Raw genomic sequence first — 24,704 nt, forward strand, 5'->3', positions numbered from 1 at the left:
AAGTTAAGAGGGAAAGCTGCTAGTCATGATGATGCCCCTGAGAAACTACAGCGACATTGCTTCTAGATCAGTTTGTGAATTTTTCAATGTTTAAGTATTAGCTAATTTTTTTTTGTTGTTAAATTTAATGGGGCCAAACAAAACACATATATTAATTAGATACAGGCTGCCAGTTTGCAAACTCCCCTGCAAGAACTAGGCAAATGATGGCATACACGGTGGTGCACGCCTGTAATCCCAGTGGCTCAGGAGGCTGAGGCAGGAGGATGGCGAGTTTAAAGCCAGCCTCAGCAATTTAGCGAGGCAATAAGCAACTCAGTGAGACCCTGTCTCTAAATAAAATACAAGATAGGGCAGGGGATGTGGCTCAGTGGTTGAGTGGTTGAGTGCCTCTGAGTTCAATTCCCAGTACCAAAAAAAAAAAAAAAAAAAAAAAAAAGAACTAGGCAAGTGGGCAAGTGGTGCAGTAGTTAAAACAAAAACAAAATAAACAAAGTCCCTCCAGTTTTGCCAATATTGTATGACTTTACCAAGTTTCAGTTTCCTACACTGTAAAGCGGAAGTTAAAAACTGCCATATCACACTATTTTGGTGAGAATTGAGTGAGAAAATACATGCACGGTCCTCAACACACAATCTGGAGCCTCAAAACTGCTCCATAGGATTAGTTGCATCATGACTGCTATTCCAGTGGCAGATGTGAAAACCGAAATAGTAATATTCTCACTCACACTGTGGCCATTAGCCACTTGGGCTACTAAGAAACTGCTAAGTTAATACACACATCTGCAGAACAGAACAATAACTACTGAGGCTGCACCTCAAGGGACTACTTTACTTTCATCATAATTTTATCTTGGACAAACCTTTAACTACATGACCTACCAAAACAAACAAAACAAACAATAAAAACCCAGTATTTTGATGTTGTGGAAAATATAGAGGTCATAGTCTGATTTCCTTGTTTCCCAAACCTCCTTTATGTGAAAAATCACAACTATTTTCAGGCTGCAAAACTGACACTCAAAAGGAATCTGTTTCACAAATGGAATAGAAACAATAGAAAGACCAGGAATGTCATTTAGGAAGACGATGTTCTGCTATTTATGAGCCTATACCAGTTCCACATATGAATCATCTCTATAAGCAGTCAAAACACTTGCCTATCCCTTCTCATTGAATGCCTCCAGTGACAGAGAACTCATCATCTCCCCCAGAGTAGATCATTGTAGTTTGATTAGGATATTTATGCATTTATTCAAAGAATGCTGATTGACCACTTAGTGTATGCCAGGCATTGTATTTGGTGCCATGGCTATAGTGGTAAACAAGATGGATGAGGTCTTTCATTTCTTATTGCAGGATATAGAAACAAAGAAAAGAAAATATAACATGTTTGGTTATATATTGGTTAGAGGTAGAATCTATGAAGAAAAATTAAACACAGTAAAAGGATAGAGAATGACAATGGTATTACTCTTTAAGGGTGATGAAGGAGGGTTGTCTAAGTAAAGGGATACTTAAGCATGTTTCTAAATGAAGAAGAAGGTGCATAAGATAAATATATCTACCAAGATATGCATTAATAAGGACAAAGGACAAATGCAGGAGTAAATGAGTTCCTTATACAAAAATGATACCTGGTCTGGACCCTTTCTTCCTATCCATGCATCCATAAATAGCCATAAATCTCATGGCTATTTGAGAGTTAACCATGTGCATCATATCTCCTTGTGCTGGTAGCACTGATATTTACTCCAAGAAGACTCCATGTCTATCCTCATTGGATTCATCTAATCACATTTTTTCCATTTCTCCACTGGATCCAGCTCGCTTTGGGACTTCCACATTTTGTCTTTTGTAATGTAATCAGCATTTTACCTACATCTCTATTCCAATCTGATAACAGTGTCAAATGGAACAAGTCTGAAGAATGAAGCCCCATGCCAATCTCCAAAGGCTCCTCTGAGATCCCCTGCATATACCAGGCTCTCATTAGTTCTACATTTCCCAGAGCATCCTTTTCAACAAAGAAAATGGAAATATAATTGGAGGTGAGTGATTCAGTTTTCTCTATATCATCTGTGAACAGCACACAGTTTGTTCCAAGCAGCAGGCTAAAATGTTGTCACATTGGAATGGGATCCCAAGCCTTAAGTAAGTTCAAGTGATGAACACTGTTGATGACACAGTCATTCATCTATGACACCAGATTTGCATTTGGAGAGACTTATTATTATACCTTCCACATCCAGAACACTGCCAGATACTTTGTACATATTTAGTAAACATTTATTTATGTATATATGAATGTTATGGAAACTATTTGGAAAAAAATCTTCAGATGGGACCTGCGACCCTGGTACCACCAGGTTATGATTTTTCTGACTCATGGGTGTTCCAGTTATCTGTAGCTATGTAACAAAACATGCTGAAACTTAGTAATTTAAAGCAATTACAACAGCATTAATCGTGCTCATGAGTCTACAATTTGGTCAGGGACAGCTTGTCTCTCTTTGCTCAATGGAATGCTGACATGCGACTTTTTTCCTTGTAGATGCTTGGTTTCCTCAGAGCCTGGAGGCAAACTGAGAGGTAGTCATGCAGAACCATGTGGTCTTTGATGACATGGTCTCATGTCACACAGCCTCATTTTTTTTTTTTTGTAAAAAACCTTATTGGTTCTTTTTAGTTATACACAACAATAGAATTCATTTTGACATAAACATAAAAGCATGGAATATAATTTGTTCTAATTCAGTCCCCAGTACTTTCCCTTCCCTTCCCTTCCCTTCCTCCTACTCCCTGTTCCCTTCTCTCTACTCTTGATCTTTCTGCTATTTACTTATTTTTTTTTAAGTTTTGTCTTGTAGATATATATGATGGTGAAATTCACTGTGGTATATTCATACTTGTACATGGGAAAGTTAGGTCAGATTAATTCCACTGTCTTTTCCTATCCCATCTCTCCTCCATTCCCTTCATTCATCTTTGTTTACTCCACTGATTTTATTTTAGAATTTTTTTTAACAACCCTCCCGCCCCCACTCCCACCTTATTTTGGATTAGCTTCCTCATATCAGAGAAAAAAAATTCAACCTTGGGCTTTTTGGGTCCAGCTTATTTCACTTAGCATTATACTCTGCAGTTCCATCCATTCACTTGCAAATGCCATAAAGTTATTCTTTATGGCTCCATTGTGTATAAATACCACATTTTCTTATCCAGGATGCCTGGGTTGGCTCCATAGCTTGGCTATTGTGAATTGTGCTGCTATAAACATTGATGTGGCTGCATCAATGCAGAATACTATTTTAAATCCTTTGGACAGATACTGAGGAGTGGGATAGCTGGGTCATATGGTAGTTCCATTCCTAATTTTTTGATGAATCTCCATATTGCTTTCCAGAGTGGCTGCATCAATTTGCAATCCAACCACAATATATGAGTGTATCCTTCTCTCCACATTCTTACCAACATTTATTGTTATTTGTATTCTTAATAATTGCCATTCTGACTGGAGTGAGATGAAATCTCTGTGTAGTTTTAATTTGCATTTCTCTAATTGCTAGAAATGTTGAACATTATTTTCATATATTTGTTGACCATTTGTATTTCATCTTTTGAGAAGTGTCTGTTGGTTTCCTTTGCCCATTTTAAAAAATTCTTTGTATATCCTAGATATTAGTACCCTATCTAAGGAGCAGGTGGCAACGATTTTCTACCATCTATAGGCTCTCTCCTCATGCTCTTGATTTTTTTCTTTACTGTGAAGAAGCTTTTTAATTTGATGCAATCCCATTTATTGATTTCTGATTATACTTCTTGCACTTTAGGAATCTTGTTAATGAAGTCAGTTCCTGAGCTGACATGATGGCACGTTGGGCCTATATTTTCTTCTAGCATATGAAGGATTTCTGGTTTAATTTCTCAGTCTTTGATCCACTTTGAGTTGTTTTATGCAGGGTGAAAGACTGGGTTTAAAATTCATTCTTTTACATATGCATTTCCAGTTTTCACAACACCATTTGTTAAATAGGCTATTTTTTCTCTAATGTATGTTTTTAGCACCTTTGTCTAGTATGAGGTAACTGTATTGATGTGGGTTTGTCTCTGTGTATTCTACTTGGTTCCCTTTGGTCTTCTTGACTGTTTTGATGCCAGTACCATGCTGTTTTTGTTACTGTAGCACTCTATTACAATTTAAGGTCTGGGATTGTGATGCCTCCTGCTTCACTTTTCTTTGCTTCGACTAATCTGGGTCTCTTATTTTTCCAAATGAATTTCATGACTGCTTTTTCTATTTTTGCGAAGAACATCATTGGAATTTTGATGGGAATTGCATTGAATATATATTGTGCTTTGGTAGTATGGCCATTCTGACAATACTAATTCTGCCTATCCAAGAACACAGGAGGGCTTTCTACTTCTAAGGTCTTCTTCCATTTCTTTCTTTAGTGTTCTACAGTTTTTCATTTTGGAGGTCTTTTGACTATTTTATTAGATTGATTACCAAGTTTTTCTTTTTGAGGCTATTGTGAATGGGATAGTTTTCCTAATAGACTTTTTCAAAAGATTAATCATTGAAGTATAGGAATGCAATTGATTTATGGGTGTGGATTTTGTATCCTGCTATTTTGCTGAATTACTTATGAGCTCTAAAAGTTTTCTAGAGTTTTTGGTCTTCTATAGGTTCATATAATGACAAACAGATAATATGAGCTCTTATTTTCCTGTTCATATCCCTTTAATTTCATAAAGCATCATTTCTGCCACATTTTCTTCCTTAGAAGAAAGTCACCATGGCCAAGCTATACTTAATAAATGGTAGGAGAAGTGTCAAAGAATCTAGATGTTTTAAAGTCACTTCCCATAAGATTAGATGAAACTAACAGATCTGTCATTGTTCTTGAGCAATGAATGCCAAAAAGGCTAGCTACTTTATAGAGATGGGTCACAGAGCTGCACTGAACAGAATACAGGTTGTCAGCAAGTTCACTAAGAACTCCTTTTGTGGGGGGGGGGGGGAATTCTGCATGCTTGCTCTTTCTCTAAATGTTTGTCTCCATAGCTATATTTAGGAGATTAGATTCCTTTGTTTCCTAAATAAAGAAAAACTGGAATTGAAGTTCACCATGGATCCAAATTAGGATGATTGAATTTTTCCATACTCAGAAAGGACCTAGGAATTCATTACAGTGAAGAGTAATCAAGTACCAGTGAAACCTTCCAAAGAGTAGTAATCTCTGGATATTTTTATGTTCAAGTTTAGCAAATTCTTTAATGGTAGGCAGCAGAGACTGCTTCAAGTCTAACACTGCTTTCTTTTTCTCCAGAGTATGGCTAGTCTACATTTCCCATCATCCCTTACAGTTTTGTGAGACCATGAGACCAACTTCTGACAAAAAAAAAAAAAAAAAAAAAAAAAGGACAGAGAGTAATAGGGACTACTTCTAAGTCTGGTCCATAACAATCTAGAGTAGTCCTATTAGTATAGGTAGCTAGGTATGAGCAGGGGAATGGAGGGAGAGAAAGTAGGGCTAATTTTATCTTGAGTGACAAAAGATCATTCCACACTGCCCATAAACCAGCCTCCTTCACCATCAGATACTACCTTCTAAAAACTAAAAAGAAAAAGATATAACCACCCTAAGGGAGTTTCCAACTTTAAGGCCTGCTCAGAGCACCAAGGCACTAAGGCTTGGTGAGAAACCATGGTAACCACCCCAAATACATAATATATGAGAAGGGAGGTTTCCAGACCAATATAAACACCAGCCACATGGAAAACCCCAGGACATTTACCTCTTGGAGGTAGGGGCCTGTTCCATGTACCTCAGGGTTTACTTCCATTTTACTTAATATTTTTGTTTTTCTATATAAACCTCTTGACTGAAATACTTTTCAAGAAGATAAGAACTAGAGAGTGATATCTCTTGCTAACAGTCCTTTATCCTTTCCTCTTTCCTCATTCACTGACTGAATAGAATGCACTTCCAGGACTTAGGAGAGCATGGTAACAAGAGAGAAGGGGCCTGGAAGCCTGAGCCACCAAGAAGGAAGCTCAGTGATCAGAAAATTAGCATAGAATGTTGCTGCACAGGTAGAAAATAAACTTTTATTTCCTTAAGCCACCTTGAAGTCTGCTTTTATATTTGTTTGCCAAACCAGACTGTGAAGTTTGATTTTCATTCAGGAAATGTTCACCCCCCTTCCTCTCCTACCATGACTGGAATATACTCCATGCCATTAATGACAGGCTTAGCCAGTGGAAAGTTAGCAGATATGACATGTTTTTACACTTTAACACTTCTATATTCTCCTGTTCTATAGCCCTCTGGCTGGCTTGCTATCCTCCTAAGAAGAACAAGCTCCAGCTAACCCCAAGACCAGAGAATGAGACACCTTTGGCTAGGAGCCAAGCATAAGTTGACCTGCAGATATGAATGAGAATAAATGATTATTTTAAGTCACTGGGTTTTGGGGTGCTTTTTACGCAGTATTTGTACATGCGTTGACCAGCACAATAATAAAGTGACCTTCTAATGGAACTGCATATTAAGCACCCACTCGGTCCCTATTATTTATATCATTTATGCTTCCCTATTTTATGGGTGAAGAAACTAAGGTGCAGGAAAATATTTGCCTAATATCACACAGGAGTTTGATATAACAAATCAATAAATCTAAGCTTTCTTCCCACTGTTCCAAACACACCGAGAGAATATGAGAAAAGTAGATAAAATAAGGCAGGGACTGAATAGAAGTTAGAATGTTTCCACCAAATCCCACTTTAATAGAGCTTGACAATACTCCTTGACAATGGAAAAAAAGAAAGTTCAAGACAAAAAAAAGGAGGAGGAGGAGGAGGAAGATGACAATAGTGATGATGGTGGTAGTTACCAGCTTCACCCCTGTACAGCTAAATAATGGAACTTAATATGAAAGGTGTTGCACAGGGTGAAAATTCAACATTTCTAGGGAAGATTTGAATAATTACATTATACCACTCCTGCCACGGGCTAATAAAGACAAGAACGTTTGTAGAAATGAGGTTTTCCACATCATCTTCAAGGTTAATTCAAGGAGGAAAGCCGCACCCTCCGATATAGTGTTCCTTGGAGGCCTGCGGGAGGAGGAACACCGTGCGCCTTCTAGGGACTCCAGGCTCCCTCCTCCGCCCTTCAGACAATGCTTGTAACAGCGTTTAAGGAGCACCCGACACAAGAAAAGGGGAAAGGGAAGGGGATCCTGGAGGGGCAAATGCAAGAGACATGGGGCAACAAGGGTGGGGAGTCGCCTGCAAGCAAGGGTTGCTGCAGCGACCGGGCACGCCCGCACATCCACAACTACTCACCACACATAAACACACACACACACACACACACACACACACTCACACTCACTCTCTCTCTCTCTCCCTCCCCCCCACACACATCCCTTCCCCCATCGCCCCCCACGCCCTTCCTGCGGGTTGAGCAGCCAATTCTCGGAGGGAGGGGTACGCAGCCCCAAAAGAAAACCCACAGGCTCAGTGCCTCCTTCCCCACCTCGAAACACAACGAGCTAGGGTTCGGGGCGCGGGAAGGGCGGCGCCCAGTCCAGCCCGGCCCGGGAGGGCGCGGTGTGGAGTGAGCGGCCTGCACTGCCCCGCCCCTCCGGTGCCGGCGCCTCCCCCGCTGCGGCGGGAGAGAGGCGGGGCGGGGCTTCGGGTATATAAGGCGAGGGGCGGGCGCCACTCTTTTGTCTCTTGCTGCAGCAACGCGAGTGGGAGCATCTGGAAATCGGTTTGGAGCAAGAATTCACGGTGAGCGCTACTCTGGGGCGGGAATCGGGCCGGGTGGGGTCAGGGCTAGTGCTACCCGTTGGAGCGCCGCGGCCACGGCCGCAACAGGCGCCCTTCCCAGGCGGGACTCCAGAGCCCGTCGGCCACGCCCTGGGTCTTCTTCGGAGGGGGGTGCTGGACGCACCCAGAACCTCGGCTTCCGCGCTGCCGGGAACGCCCGGGAGGGAGTGCCTAGTCGAGAGGCGTCGGCGGAGAGTGCGGGGAGGGGGCGCTGGCCCCAGCCTTTGGCCAACTTCCGTGGTTTGCCCACCAGTATTGTTTTAAGAAAATGGCAGACAAGCCGGACATGGGGGAAATCGCCAGCTTCGATAAGGCCAAGCTGAAGAAAACCGAGACGCAGGAGAAGAACACCCTGCCGACCAAAGAGAGTAAGTGCGCCCCAGCCTCCGGGTCCGTGGCCTCCATGCGCAGTCCCCCTACCCGCCCTTTCCGTGCCAACCGTACCCCCACCCGGCCAATGCCCCTGGTTTGGGCGGCCCCTGCTACCCTTAAGGTTACACAAAGTGCTCTGTCTCCCCCGCCCCAAGCCTCTTAACTCCCAGACCTGGTGGGTGCCAGGTTTGGGAGTGCATCGTTTGTGGGGATTGTAAGGTGCTTCAACCCCCAGTGCCCGCTTCCCGCTCTCCGCAGCCATTGAGCAGGAAAAGCGGAGTGAAATTTCCTAAGAGCCTAGAGGATTCCCCACCCCCATCATCTCTGAGACCCCCGTCGTGATGTGGAGGAAGAGCCACCTGCAAGATGGACACGAGCCACAAGCTGCACTGTGAACCCAGGCACTCCGCGCCGATGCCACCGGCCTGTTGGTACCTGAGGGGACACCCAATCGGACTGCCAAATTCTCCGGTTTGCCCTGGGATATTATAGAAAATTATTTGTATGATTAATTAAAATAAAACACCTCGTGGCATGGCTGGCGTGGTCTGAATCTATTTTGGTTGAGTATGCGTGGGCAGTGCCCCTGCAGCAAAGTCCAATTCACTAGAGTGGAGTTATGCGGCAGAGTAGAGGAGGGGGTCGTAGGATGGGCTGGCTCCGAGGGACCATTTTTTAATTTTGGCTTTACTTTCTTCTCCACAAGATTTCATGGGTTCTTAGCTGCTTGGCTTTTGCTCACCACCCACGTAAAATTTAACCCCACTTTGACTCCCGCTCTGGAAAATGCTTTCTCAAAAGAGGATCTGTTTTGATAAGCTTTTAGAGTCCTACTTTTTTCCTCTGGACTCTTAATAGCTGTCATTCACACTAGAAAAAAATTTTTAAACGTGATTTAAAGTCTGTGAAGAAAGGGAGGAAATACTCTATAAGAAATGTTGGAAATGGGCGAGGCCGGAGTCTCCAAAAATATTGTGAATTAAAAAAAAAAAAGGTAAAGAACAAAAAGGTGGGACCTAGGGAACCAACAGCGGAAAGGAACCTTAGAAGCAATAAAAGGTCCAGAACCATGAGGGGACATCCTGGCGTTTTTGTCTTTTAACTCCAGCTCAAAACCTTCCACCGAAGCATTACCAATAGAGGGAGTGCTGGCTGAGCGGTGCTGTGATTTGCAGAAAGGGTGGGAATGTGGTGGAGAGGGGGATGGAGGGAAAAGAATGAGTGCAGGTTTCCCAGCCAGTAAGTCACACCCTCTGGACCCACAGGGACTGGGGCCTATGGGAGGAGGGACCTGGGACACCTGGGCCAAAAACCAAAAAAAGACTTGTGATTTTGGGGGTGGAGTGTTTTTTTCCAAGGAGGGAGGACAGAGATATATTGCTTAAGAGATTTTCCTCACATTTTTGCCTGACCTCAGGGGACTGGACATGCCTGAGGGCAGTTAATTGGAATAAGGTGCACCGCAGTCCACAAGGAATTTGAAATCTAGTGAGTGAAACAGGCAAGCCACAGCAGACCATTGTGGGGATACTAGGCCAAGGGAGTCACTTAGTATTTTACATAAAGGAGTGACTTGATAGAATGCTGAACACATTCTCCCACTTGTCACTTGGACACATACCTCTCCTTCCAGGTTAACCAGAGTGGAGGATTTTTGTTAATTGATTTGGTAAGTCCCATAGGATATAATAGGCAATACTGAATGCAACTGAAATATCATGCTAAAACCAGGACTTCCTCCTTGTTCTCTAGTTGATTCTGTTGTACCTTGACAGAAGCAGGGTGAACTTGTGAATTTTACTGTGGTTCAGGGAAGACAATAATTTCCCTCCTTGAGTCCTGTCCAAAAAGCAATCTTACAATGAGAGGAAGGAAGTACCATTAATTCACATTTGAAGCTATTGGTGGAAACACTACACAGTGTTAGTTAGCTGTCACTAAAATGAAATAATTAAAAAGAGAAAAGATTTATTTGAGCACACAGTTTTAGAAGTTCCTGCACATGATTGATTGGCCCTGTTGATACAGGCCTCTATGCTATGCACATGATGGTGGGAGTACATGGTAGAGCAAAATTGCTCATCTTCACCTCATGGCTAAGAAGGAAAAGAGAAAGAGGAAGAGCCAGGGGTCCCACAATGCACTTTGGCATTCTACTAGGACCCATCTCATTAAAAGTTTCTACCACATCTCTATACTATCACCTGGGGAACAGGCCTTCAACACACAGACCTCTGAGGGACATTTAGAATTCAAATCATAGGAAAAATTATAGGTCTCAACCAGTTAAAATATTTGGATATTGGGTTGTTGATTTCTGTGAAATTCAGTGCTGTGTTCTTGTTCAATTTAACTCAACAGCATTTTTTTGAGCACCCAGTGAGTGCCTATTACTATAGTAAGTTTGTGGAGGCTGTAAAAGATTTGTGCTAACTTACTATGAAGAAAAAGCTGGAGAGAGAGATAAAATACCCAGGGGTTGGGGTTGTGGCTCAGTGGCACAGCGCTTGCCTAGCACATGTGAAGCATTGGGTTCAATCCTCTGAACCACATTAAAAAGTAAATAAATAAAATAAGGGTAGTGTGTCCATCTACAACTAAAAAATATTAAAAAAAAAAAACAACCCATGGCAGGTAAACAAAGGAGAAATTAACTCTGTGATAGAAGTTTCTTAGTGGAAGAGGAAGCATTTGAATAAAGAAGTAAGAATGGAAGCAGGGTTTTCTCAACAGAAGAAGCATTGCATTGTGACTCCAGAGCATGTTAAGTGAAGGGAAAAGGCAATGTTCAGTGTAAATAAAATCAGCCTTAAAATAGTCTAGAAATATAAGTGTGTTTTATTCTGTAGATGATTGGAAGCCACTGCAGATTCTGGAAAATGAAGACAAAGTGATCTGAGATATTGGTGAGAATGTGTGTGGAAGATTCTGTGGCAGACACAGATGGTTATCTAACCAGTCATTGCTACCACCACTGCTGTCACCTCTATCATCACCTCCACCATCATCACCATTAACACCACCTCTACTATTACTACCACCTCCACCATTGCTATGACTACCACCATCACCATTACCACTACCAGAGGCACTCAGGGGCACTCAACCACTGAGCCACATCCCCAGCCCTTATTATTATATTTTTTAATATTTTATTTAGAGACAGGATCTTACTACAATAACACCTACTGCTCATTCCCTTCTACCCTGCCTGAGAAGACTGACCAATGAAAGACTAATTTTATTTAGATATCAGGCAGTCAATGAGCTTCAAGCAGACAAGCCCAGGGAGTGAGGCTTGATTAGGATAATTTAAGGCACCCAGGGCTTCACTGTTATAGAAATTTGTGATAAAATTTTGTTTGGTGTTGTCATAACATTTAGGGACACTACCTACTGGTAGTTCATGAACAATGACCAGAAATGCTTGCTATACTGTAATATATAAGACAAATCCACACATCAAAGATTTGTCCCACGCCCGGCATGATTATGACTATAGTGTAATATACATATAGAAAAATATATATTGGTATACAGTTGATTAATCTTCACAAACTGAACACACTAAGTGCCTTCTTCCAGTCATACATTCATGTATGTTCTAACAGCATGTATATGTTTGAAAATTTTTTTGTTACTGGGGATTGAACCCAGGGAGACTTTACCACTGAACTACATCCCTAGCCCTTTTTATTTTTTGAGACAGGGTCTTGCCAATTTGCTGAGGGTCTCATTTAAGTTGTTGAGGCTGGCTTTGAACTTGTGATCCTCCTGCCTTAGCTTCCAGAGTTGTTGGGATTACAGTGTGTGCCCCTGTGCCCAGCCCGTTTTTGAACTTTGTATAAATAGACCCATGACTTACATTCATGTAGATGAAGGATTTCTTCATAATTATATAAGTCTGGCAGCAACTAATTTTGCTCAATTTTATTATAGACTTCATTTTCCAGGATGTAAACTACTATATAAATTGAAAGATGCTTATTTTGGGTGGAGTACTGGGATTGAACTCAGGGGCACTCAACCACTGAGCCACATCCCCACCCCACCCCCTTTTTTTGGTATTTTATTTAGAAACAGGGTCTCACTGAGTTGCTTAGCGCCTGCTATTGCTGAGGCTGGCTAGCAGCTGGGATTATAGGTGTGTGCCACAGTTCCTGGTAGGATGCTTTTTTTTTTTTTTTAAATTTACAGCTTCACTAAGAGTTGATCACCACTGCAGAAAATCGTGGCACTAATAGAAATATCTTGGTTTCTAAATTCTTTCTTTGGTATCAGTGTTTATCTAAAGTTGCTGGGTCACAAAACATAGGTGAAAACATTCATCAAATGCAGACTTCTTTTTTATATGCTAGAATATCTTATTTCATATTGTGTTAGTCATATTTTGATAGGTTATATTACGGTAACAAACAGCCCCTTGCCAAATCTCAATGGCTTATAACTACAAAGATGTATATGTTTATATATTAGCTGCCATTTTGCATCTGTTCCACAATTTTTCATATGGAAAGCTAAGTAAAACTGTTATTATGGCAAAGGAAAAGAGGAATACTGGAGTCATTTGATGGTTTTTCAAGTTTTTCTCAGACGTGCCACTTTCTTTCATATAACATTGGTCAAAGCAAGTTGTAAAGCAAGCCTTATCTAAATTGAGATAATGTAAGTCACAAGCCATCAGGCTGAGGTGTATAATTCTGATATAGGGAGAGCAAGAAATAATGGGGACCCATAATACAATTTGTCATATATATCGAAATGCACATACATATAATTTTTTTTTTTTTTTTTGGTGTTGCTGGGGATTGAACCCAGGGCCTCATGTATGCAAGGCAAGCACTCTACCAACTGGGCTATGTCCTCAGCCCCTTAATTTTTAATAATTATCTTTATTTCAGGTTTATATCCCAGTTAGGGTTTATAGTGATTTATATTTTTATGTGTGTGGGTAGGTTTTATCATCTTTGATTTTCGTTTCAAAAAAGAGGAGTATTATGAAATATTTAATATATAATAATATGTTCATTTTAAAGGGTTAGGAACCAGTGATCTGAACCAATCCTGGTAATTCTATTACCTTAGTTAGTGATTGTCTTAAGAACCAGTGTGGACTGGGTGTAGTGGCACATGCCTTGTAATGCCAGAGGCTCGGGAGGCTCAGACAGGAGGATCAAGAGTTCAAAGTCAGCTTCAGAAACTTAGTGAGACCCTAAGCAACTCAGCAAGACCCTGTCTCTAAATATAAAAAAGGGCTGGGATGTGGCTCAGAGGTTAAGTGCCCCTGGGTTCAATCCCTGGTACCAAACAAAAACCCAAAAACTAGTGTGGGTTTTTATTCTGTCAAGAGACTGAAGGAGAAATCTGCTTACTGGCTTTTTAGAAGATTGTACCTAGTGAAAATATATAAACATCATTACGAAAGGATGTGATATTTGAATCATGACAGTTGTCTTAAAGCCATTAAGGGAAATACTAACAGGATGAGAGGGGCAATGTTGAAAAATAGAAAGAATTTGGGCACTTGGTAAGCCTGTGAGGTGTAGGGTTTTCTTGAAAGTGCCCTATCTTTGAACTTTTTGGTATGTGAAATAATAATTTTTTCTCATATTTAAGAAATCTGTAATGACGTTTTCTGTTATTTATAGTAAAAAATACTCTAAAAATTTGCTAGAATGAAAAGGATCCAAGTGCAGAAATACTGGTTAGTAAGATTTTTTTTTTTAAGAGAGAGAGAGAGAGAGAGGGAGAGAGAGAGAGAGAGAGAACTTTTTAATATTTATTTTTTTTTAGTTTTCGGCGGATACAACATCTTTGTTGGTATGTGGTGCTGAGGATCGAACCAGGGCCACACGCATGCCAGGCGAGTGCGCTACTGCTTGAGCCACATCCCCAGCCCCAGTTAGTAAGATTTTTTTAACAGTCCAGGCAAAATGTATAAAGGGGCTTGGGTTGTAGCTCAGTGGTAGAATGCTTGCCTAGCATGGGTGAGGCACTGGTTTCAATACTTTATTTTATTTATATATGGTGTTGAACCTATATGGGTTTTTATAAATAAAATAAAGATATTGTATCCATCTACAGCTTAAAAAAAAGGTAATAAAGACTAAATTAGGGAAGGACCTATATGTGGTGAGATGCTGGTAAATGTCTACCCATCTGCTCAGTTCAGGCTAAAGATGAGAAGCAATTGATGTGTATCATTTGCTGATTTTTGTGGTATGAATTATTACCAATATTACCAATATTTCAAGATGTCAACCATATAATAACCGACTTGACCACTTTCTGAAAATTAAGTATTGGCTCTTTCAAGTTCCATCACACACCACTGACTATAGGAATAGGAAAGCGAGAAAGATATAAAGGATATTTCAGAGGGAGAATTAGCAAGACTTCAGATACCTGGGCAATTATAGAAGTTGTAACAGAAAACAAAAAATTTTACTCATTTATGTGACTTCATTTCTCTGTTTGAAGTTTCAAAGCAGGATTCTAAAGCATCCAGGACATTTTCCACAAAGTACATAGGGTGAGACTCAGTCCTACTTGGAAGAGAGAAAGTTTTTCAGGTTCCCAAATAAATAACATAAATTAATTTTATGGCCAACACATTGTATAAAGAGATGATAAAATGAGATCATGAAGCCAGGCATGGTGGTGCTACCTGTAATCTCAGTAGCTCAGGAGGCTGAGGCAGGCAGGAGGATCACACGTTCAAAGCCAGTTTCAGCAACTTAGCAAGACTCTGTCTCTAAATATACATATAGTGGGTTGGTGAAACCCAATGGCTAGTGAGTTAGTCAGGTTTTTATCTCTGTAACATAATACCTGAGATAAACAACTTAAAAGGTAGAAATATTTATTTTGATGCATGATTTCAGAGATTTCAGTCATGGTCAGTTGACTGCATTGCTTTGGGTCTAAAATGAGGCAGAATGCCCATGGCAGTGGGAACGTGGAAGCAGAAAAGGCCTCTTACCTCTTGACACACAGGAAAGCAAGAGAGAAAAAGAGGAAAAGGAAGGAGACTCAGACAAGATATGACCTTCAAGGACATCCCCCATTGACCTAATTATTCCAACTAGGCCTCATCTTCTAAACTTTCCACCACCTCCCAATATTACTATCAGCTGGGGATCAAGCCTTCCACAGAGGAGCCTTTGAGAAACATTCCAGATCCAAACTATAACACTTAGGGCCAGAAAAACAGAAGGAACTATGGCTATTCACTATAGTAATTCCATTGCTTTTTCCATTTATTCAACTATAGTTTGTCAGGCATCTGCTAAGTCCTGGGTCTTAGGCCCAGGTCATAGCTGAGGACAAACAAATATATTCTTCTGAACCTCACTTTCTTACAGGTAAAATGAACAGAAAACCTAGATTAGTGACAAAATATGGAATTGTAGAATTCTGTTTCCTGATTTAAAACTGAAAGGACAGTAAGCTTATTATATTTTTTAAACTCCCTGATGAAATTCAGAAGACTAAACCTCAATGCTAAACATTCGTTCTGTAAATACCATTTAAGGCTATCAAACACCTAAACTTACTAAAGAAGTTTGTACATTATAGAGAAACACTGTTTTCTATTAAGGCAACTCTGCCAAGAAAAATGCTCACTTTTAAATCAGAGTAGTCAAAGGCTAAATCTGTGGCTAAAAAGAAGCTTTTCAGCTGAGTGAGTGTGGTGATGCACACCTGTAATCCCAGTGGTTTGGGGGGCTGAGGGAGGAGGATCACAAGTTCTAAGCCAGCCTTAGCCACTTAGGAGTCCCTAAGCAACTTCATGAGGCCCTGTCTCAAAATAAAAAATAAAAAGGGTTGGGTATGTGGCTTAGTGGTTATGTACCCCTGGGTCCAATCCCTGGTACCAAAAATACATAAATAAGTAGAAGCTTTTCTCTGAATTACTTTTTTATTTATTTTTTTAAAATATTTATTTATTTATTAGTTATTGGCGGACACAACATCTTTGTTTGTATGTGGTGCTGAGGATCGAACCCGGGCCGCACGCATGCCAGGCGAGCGCGCTACCTCTTGAGCCACATCCCCAGCCCCTGAATTACTTTTTTAATACAAATGTTATCACTATTTTGTTTTCTGCTGCTCAGATGTCCAGGTTATTTGATCTGACTTTTTCATACAAAAAATATCAATAATGTACATGATCTTATCATGGAGATTCTTTGGTTTGTGACCAAATGATGATGATGAAATATCAATAATGTACATGATCTCATCATGGAGATTCTTTGGTTTGTGACCAAATGATGATGATGATGATGATAATAATATCATCAACAACTATACAACCTGTTTTAAGCAAGAGGATTTATTTACTCAGATAAATAAGAAGTCCAAGGAGTTGGTTTTGCTTTCAGTGTGCTTGATGGAGACAGTCCAACAATGTTATAGGGACCTTTCTCTTTCTCCATGTGCTTCTTCATTCCCAAACTGACTCTCCCCTTATGGTTCCAATATGGCTGCTGCAACTCAAGGAACCTCTGGGGTATAAGAATAGCAGAAAAGAATTTCCCTTTATTTAGTTTAGGCAAAAATCCTGAACCAAATGTGCACTGGCTCATTGTTGACCCAATCACACTGACTAGGGCAAGGGAAGACAAAGATAGGTTTGGATGTAGGTCATGTGATATTATTTAAAATAACAAGAAGGTTGGGGACTTAGCTTAGTGGTATAGCACTTGCCTAGCATGCTGGAGGCCCTAAGTTTCAATTATGATATTCCTGCCAAAAATGTATAGCCTGAATCCAAGCATTAGGAAACACAAGACAAACCCAAGGTAAAGGGCATTCTGCAAAGCAACTGGCTATTTTCTTCCAAAATATGAAGATTACAAGGCAGACTGTTCAGATTTTAAAAGACTAAGAGATATCACAGCTGGATTCAGCATTGAAAAAATAAATGCTGTAAAGGATATTATTGAGTGATTGGTGAGATTTGAATGAGGATTATTATTAGATAATAATAATATACTGGCAATGTTGAAGTTCCTGATTTTAATCACTGCACTGTGATTATGTAAGTGAATGTGATGCCCTTGGGAGACACAAGTTGAAGTACAGGAATGAAGGGTCATTTATGTGCAACTTACTCTCAGTTCAGCAAAATAACAACTCTGTGTGTATATGTGTGTGTGTGTGTGTGTGTGTGTGTGTGTGTGTGTGTGTGTGTTTGTGTGTGTATGTATGTAGGTGGAGGGAGGGAAAGTAAATGTAACAAAATACTAATAGTTTATGAATCCAGGTGGAGAGTACATGAGAGATTTTTGTATTGTTCTTATAAGTATTTTGTAGGTTTAAAATTATTTCTAAATAAAAAGCTTAAAAAATAAGAATCAGAATGTATCAGATCAGCATTCATAGAAAGTGGCTTTTTTAAAAAAGAGAGTAATGTATAAGTACTACTCTATGGAAGTCAGATCTGTGGTCAACATGATAATGGATTTCACTTATCACACAATTATTTTATCTTCTGCCCTAATTTTGAAGAAATAAAACTCTAGCAAAGTGAACTAGGCTACTGATAAAATATTTACTCTCAGTGAGTTATGGTTGCATGATCCTGTAATCCCAGCTACTGCAGAGGCTAAGGCAAATTGAAGACAAGCCTGGGCAACTTAGAAAAACTCTGTCTCAAAAAGAAAAGGATTGGGGGCTGGAGATGTGGCTCAGCGGTAGCGCGCTCGCCTGGCATGCGTGCGGCCCGGGTTCGATCCTCAGCACCACATACCAACAAAGATGTTGTGTCCGCCAAGAACTAAAAAATAAATATTAAAAATTCTCTCTCTCTCTCTCTCCTCTCTCACTCTCTCTTTAAAAAAAAAAAAAAAAAGAAAGAAAAGGATTGGGGTCAGGGAGTAACTCAGTAGAATGTCCCTGGGTTCAATTCCCAGCATTCGCCCCCAACACACACAATTTACATTTAGAATGATTCATTAAAGCACTAATAGAAAACCACACCATAGATACAGTAATACTAACAACTCAAGACAGTCTAGGCTGAAAACCAGGGTGGATGGCCCTCAGCAACATGGCTTGGGGCCCAGTAAGGAAGCCGAATCTCAGGGGTTGTGTGAATAGTCCTCAGAATGACATGACATAAATAGTAATGGCTGGGAGGAGGGATGTAGCTCAGTGGTAGAGCACTTGCCTAGAATGCTGGAGGCCTTAGGTTCCATTCTTAGCACCAAAAAATAAAAAAACACTAATTGCTGAAGCTGTTTTGGGGTCCCAGGAGCATGTTTGGTACTTGTATCAGTTAGGGAACAGAACCAATAGTGCATACGCATACACACTCACACACATATGATGGAGGGTGATGGTGATTTAAGGAATTGGCTCCCACAACCCCTGGCTAATCTTAAGTCTATGGGTCAGATCTATAGGCCAGAACCTGGATCCGTTTTTCTGTTATACTCTTAGATTCGAATTCCTTTTTCTCAGGGAAACAGTTTTGCTCTTAAGGCCTTCGCTGATTGGATGCCGCCTGCCCACAAAGACAACCTCTTTTACTTCAAGTCAACTGACTGTAAATGTTAATGACACAACATACCTTCACAACAATATCTAGACTGTTTGATTAAGTTATTGGGCATGGGGTCTAATCAAGTCTGCACATAAAATGAACCACCACTGTTTGAAATTTATTTCCCATTTCCTCCTATAAGCACCTGGATTCTGTCAGGCATGTGTCTTTCTGGATATGGGCACCAGTCCATGTCAGGCCAAGCCTAGCCCACTCTCACCCAAGGCCATGAAATGTCCTAAGGAGAGAAATTAAATGTTGGATCATGGAGCAGAGAGCTAGAAGATGCTTTAGTTCTGAGCCTGTGACCTCAGAGCCACTATACCAGGCCTGAATGCTACTTACTTCTAGACCTCTTTATCTGGGAGAGGAATATGCTTCTGTGAAATTTCAGTCACTTTTTTTTGAGGGGGGTACTGGGGTTTAAACTCAGGGGTACTTGACCACTGAGCCATGTCCCCAGCCCTATTTTGTATTTTATTTAGAGACAGGGTCCCACTGAGTTGCTTAGTACCTCTCAGTTGCTGAGGGAGGCTTTGAACTCACAATCCTCCTGCCTCAGCCTCCCAAGCCACTGGGATTACAGGCATGTGCCAATGCCCAGCTCAGTCACTGGGTTTTAAGGTGCATTCTGTCATATGCAGCTGAGTCCAATTCTATGTAATACAAAATATCTAAGAAAAGATGATAAACAAAGGACTAAATGATAAAACATTTTTTTAAAAAAGCATAATTCAAGGAGAAAAATAGATAAAATTAAGACTTCAATGAAATTATCTTTTGAAAAGAACAAATCATTTCAGAAGAAAAAATATGAGAAAAATATATATTTTTTAAATTTAGGGGACAAATGTTTTATTAGGGAGGGTTCTCCACAGAGAAAAAACCAATAGGAGATATATATATATATATATATATATATATATATATATATATATATATAGAGAGAGAGAGAGAGAGAGAGAGAGAGAGAGAGAGAGAGAGAGAGATATGACATCAGCAGTATGATTCTCAGTTCAAGTCCAAAGGCCTGAGAGCCCACAGAGTCACTGATATAAGTCCTAGAGTTCAAATGCCAGAGAAGCCCAGAACTTTAGCTGTTTGGACAGTGCTCACTTACACTGGGTGGAAATCGAATCTTCCTTATTCAGTCTACCAATTGAAATACCATTCTCTTCCAGGAACACCCTCTCAGACAGACTCAGAAACAATACTTTATCAGTTATCTGGATATCCCTCAATCCAGTCACAATAACATCTAAAATTAACCATCACAAATGTTCACATTATCAGATAAATATCTTATAAACCTACAATAAATTTTAAGTTTGGCACTGGTGCTAGAATAGCCAGCTAGATCAATGGAATTGATGGGGGAAATAGATTCAAACATTAATCATTGTATATATATAATAAAAATAGTATTTCAAAGCTGAGAGTGTAGCTCATTGGCAGAGCGCTTGCCTAGCATGTATGTGCAAGGCCCTGAGTTCAATCAGTCCCCAGTACTACAAAAACAAAAAAGTACTTCAAATGAGTGTTGAAAAAAAAATTATTCAATAAATGGAACATAAATACCACTTAAGTGAATAAATGATAATTAGTTTAACATTTTTAATAGATATTTTTACAATATACATCAAAAGAAATTCCAGTCGAATATGGTGGCAAACATCTGTAATCCCAGCAATTTGGGATTGGGAGGCTGAAGCAGGAGGACTGCAAGTTCGAGGCCAGCCTAAACAACTTAGCAAGGCCCTAACAATTTAAAGAGAACCGTCTTAAAATAAAAAATGATAAGGGCTGGTGATGTGACTTAGGGGTAAAGTACTCTTAGGTTTAATCCCCAGTACAAAATAATAATAATAATAATAAGAAACAAATTCCAGATTATATTAAAGATGTTTAATGTTAAAAAAAAAGAATTGTAATGTAATCTAGAAAAATGTAAAGAGTATCTTTCCTAATCTTGAAGCGAGAAGGGTTTTTTACACAGACACCAAGTCTGAGAACTACATAATACTGTTTCAAGGGAGGCCGAAAAGGCATGCCCCTGTACATAGCCCCTGCTGAGACTGGCTGCCCTAGTCTCCAAAGGTCAAGGAGGCAGCCCTGAACTACCAAGGGGTGGGATGGTTCCAAGATTACTAAGGAGGGCTGGGGATGGAACTCAGTGAGAGAGTGCTTACCTAGCATATGCAAGGTCAATATCCAGCACCTGAAAAAATAAATAAATAAATAAATAAATAAATAAATAAAGAAAGAAAGAAAGAAAGAAAGAAAGAAAGAAAGAAAGAAAGAAAGGTCCTAAGGAGCAACTCTATCCTGATGGGAGCACCTGGCCACTTTGGGAAAGTTAGATAACTTTTTCAAGCCTCAGTTTCTTCAGCTGCAAAACTGAGTTCCAATGCACTATACACAACCAAAGGCATATTTATAAAATTGCCTTTCAACATTTTCTATCCACAAATCTCACCATTCTTGATTGATGTATCGAATGACTTTATATTATCTTCACTTCACCATGAAAAACAAGTTTCTGAAAATGGGAGCAAAAGTGTCATAATCTGCTCAGGTTTAGATGTGAGGTGTCCCCCAAAAGCTCATGTGAGACAATGTAAGAATAGAAGTGAAATAATCAGATTATGAGAATTGTAATCTAACCATTGATAGGAATCAACTGGGTGATAATTGTAGGCAGGTAGAGGGTGGCTGGAGAAAGCAGGTCACTGGGGGCATGCCTTGGGATTTATATTTTGTCTTTGGTGTGCAGAGCTCTCCCTCTGCTTCTTAGTAGCCATGTCCTGAGCTACTTTCCTCTACTACACTTTTCTGCCATGGTGTTCGGCCTCACTTTGGGCCTGAAGCAAAGGAACCATCTGTCTGTGGACTGAGATTTCTGAAACCATGAGCACTGAATAAACTTTTCCTCCTCTAAAATTGTTCTTGTCATGTCTTGGTTATGGCAGCAGAAAAGCTGACTAAAACAGAATCTTTTCTGGACTGGGGATGTGACTCAGGGGTGTTATTTTTGCCTAGCAAGTGTAAGGCCCTGGGTTCAATTCACACACACAAAATAGAATCTTTCCTAAGGACAGGTATTATTGGAAGGAGGGGATTGAGTTAGAGCTGTATACTTCAAAAAACAGAGTATTCCAGAATGAAATCAGAAAGAAAGATCAGAATATGATCTTGGAATACAAATTGGTGTTGCTGGTAATGCCATATTCATCTGTGTCTACCCTTTACCATGTTCAGCCCCTCTCTCCTAGTCTGCCCTGCCTAGCCCTAGCCCTAATGTTTTATTTACCTGGGCTTTGTGTCTCCTTTCTCGTTCTCTCTCTGTCCCTCCCTTCTTGTATGTAGTTTATTATTTTATATACTTATTTTTTTGTCTTTTAAATTTTATTCTTTGACATTTTTTTCTTAAAAAATTACAGATTTACCTGAAGCTCCAAAGACAGTTTCTACTCTGACATGATTATAATACAATATCAAAATCAGAATTTTATATTGGTATATCATCTGTGTATATGTCATTTTATTACTGCGAGTAGATTTGTATAATCACTGCCTCAATCAAGATAGAGAACTGGGATTAGGGTTTGGCTCAGTAGTAATAGGAAGCATGAGACTCAGGTTCAATCCAGACAAGTCATCCAAATAAGTAAGTAAGTAAATAAATGAATTCTTTATTAAGGAAATAGTATTTATCAATATATGTAATAATCTTTAAATTATTATCACCTTAGTGGATAGTACAGTATATCCTTTAAGTTGGCATTTCAATTATTACTAATGAGGTTGAGTATTTCCTATAAGCTAATTGGAAATTTGCTCTCTTTTTTATAGGTTCATTAAATTTATTTTAAAAGTCAGAATGTTTCTTACCAAAGAGCATTATATTCTGCACACTGCTTTGAACAGATGCCAGGGACAGGTAGACTATTGTTACTTTCCTTCTTGTCCCATCCCCTCAAACGTTTACAGAGACCACAAAGTAAGGTGCTCACAATAATTATGGGGTAGGGGTTGGAGGTTAAATCACCAACAATGAACAAAAATTTAAATTCACTCTCTCTGCTGCTGTTTCAAAGTTAAGTTTTTGCCTGCCTTTCCCTCCACCAACCATATTTAGAAGGAACTAAAACATTGTATCTGGTGAACAGCAGAGATTTCACTGCACCTCAAATGCAGAGAGCCTGTGAATCATAGGACTGCTGCTTTTTTAAACAAAAGTAGGTTTTTAAAAAGATTGTAGGATTCCTTCAGTTCATCACTAGTCTTAGAAAAATGTTCCAGAATACTGCTTCTCTCTCTCTCTCTCTCTCTCTCTCTCTCACACACACACACACACACACACACACACACACACACACACACACAATTATCCTGCATTAGAATCCTTCAACATTTGCTTACTGATTCACACTATTCTGCAGAAAATATGATACATTCTGTATGGGTCTTGTGTTCCTAAAATGGTAATGCTCCCATCTTCAGATCCTTTTAAAGTTTTATCAATTTTGATTGATGTTCCTAATTCATGGTGGATTTGTTTAATACACTGATCACCTTTGCCAATAATAGGTCTAGCCAAATCTCTGGTGATAGTTATTTATGTTGTAATAATAGGTCCACCAAGATCACCATATAAACCAGGCATAGTGGCAATTGCCTGTAAACCCAGCAACTCTGGAATCTGAGACAGGAGGATCACAAGTTCAAGCAACATAACAAGGGCATAAGTAATTCAGTGAGACCCTGTCTCAAAAATAAAAAGGGCTGGGAACTAGTTTAGCAGTAAAGCACCCCTGGGTTCAATCCCCAGTATCTCTCCCACATAAAACATGATTCCCTGCACAAGAACTATTGCAGAGTTCCAAGTTCATCTGCCCTGAAAACTATGCCATCATAGCAGTCTCCAGGTCTTCCTCCCTGTCATAGGTCATTAGGTCTCCCTTTCTAAGAGCTTGGGAGAGGAAGATTCCAACACCAGCTACCACCCAGACCACCTCCACCAGAAGGAGGAGGTGTTGATCTTGATGAGGGTTCATATCATATTCTCTTCTAGAATGAGGATTGGGCCACCCACCCTGACCAGGGACCATTCTGTCAAAACTACCTCTTTCCATATGGGAAATCCCACAGGACATCCAGAGTGGTGATCAAAACTTACTGTAAAAACACAAGAATCATAAAAATTGAGATTATAAGGCTGAGCATATCCTTTGATGGGAGATTCAGATATAAGATCAAGGACGATCTTTATGTGTTATATCAGGCTTTCCTCCAATAGAACAACTCTGTCAGTGGAATGAAGACAGAATTCCTGGAAAAACTTGATTTTTGTCTTAGTGTTCCCTCAGAGTTCTTTTAGACCTTTGACCCCAAAATTCCTCCTCCCAGACTGAAGAATCACTGTCTCAACTTGTAGTCAAAGGTAATTTAAACATTCCATAGCAGATTCGAATGGTAAATTGCAGTGGGTGATGGCAACTGCAGGCCCTCTTCCAAGGAAGAGATAATTTTCTTCCAAATTTCTCCAGTTATTTCAATATCAGCACTGATATTCAATATATGTGTGGGGCCACTGCTGTCTAGGATTGAAACAATGGTATTTTAGTCTAATATATTATTTTAGCTTTAATAGCATCACCTTCTTTTCCAATTGCTGCCCAGTGTTCTTGCTCTGAAGCAGAATGCATAATTCAACCATCTCATCTCTCTTTTTAGACCTTTTAAATGCTTGTTCCTCTTTTCTATCTTCTACAGGGCAATTACCAAATTTGCCATTGGTTTCAATGTTGGGGAAGATTTCATCTGGTCATTCAGTTTCCATTTTCTTGTATTAAATGGACATACCAATCTATAGGCTACAAGTAAGTTGGAGGCAGGCAAGACATTGCTGGTCTCTTTGTCCTTTGGCTATGG

The 24,704-nt window shown here is 39.9% G+C and overlaps 2 protein-coding genes and 1 pseudogene across 2 annotated transcripts in view; 1 reads left to right on the forward strand and 2 right to left on the reverse strand.

Moving 5' to 3' along the window:
- Positions 1–24,704, reverse strand: part of Trabd2a (TraB domain containing 2A) — a 133,584-nt gene that overhangs the window by 69,852 nt on the left and 39,028 nt on the right.
- Positions 7,727–8,750, forward strand: Tmsb10 (thymosin beta 10). Its single transcript, XM_026413805.2, has 3 exons — positions 7,727–7,807; positions 8,100–8,214; positions 8,477–8,750. The coding sequence occupies exons 2-3, from the start codon at positions 8,115–8,117 to the stop codon at positions 8,509–8,511; spliced, it is 135 nt and encodes a 44-aa protein (XP_026269590.1). The 5' UTR covers positions 7,727–7,807; positions 8,100–8,114; the 3' UTR covers positions 8,512–8,750.
- On the reverse strand, positions 23,736–24,612 carry LOC113200386 (heterogeneous nuclear ribonucleoprotein K pseudogene; annotated as a pseudogene).

This window comes from Urocitellus parryii, chromosome 12 (assembly GCF_045843805.1).
Source record: "Urocitellus parryii isolate mUroPar1 chromosome 12, mUroPar1.hap1, whole genome shotgun sequence".
In the NCBI taxonomy this organism is placed as follows: domain Eukaryota; kingdom Metazoa; phylum Chordata; class Mammalia; order Rodentia; family Sciuridae; genus Urocitellus; species Urocitellus parryii.

What these genes read in the sequence shown, in the direction of transcription:
- Tmsb10 (XM_026413805.2), top strand. Translation starts at nt 8,115, where the DNA reads ATGGCAGACAAGCCGGACATGGGGGAAATCGCCAGCTTCGATAAGGCC. An exon ending in CACCCTGCCGACCAAAGAGA is followed by an intron (nt 8,215 to 8,476) that starts GTAAGTGCGCCC and finishes CGCTCTCCGCAG; the next exon opens with CCATTGAGCAGGAAAAGCGG.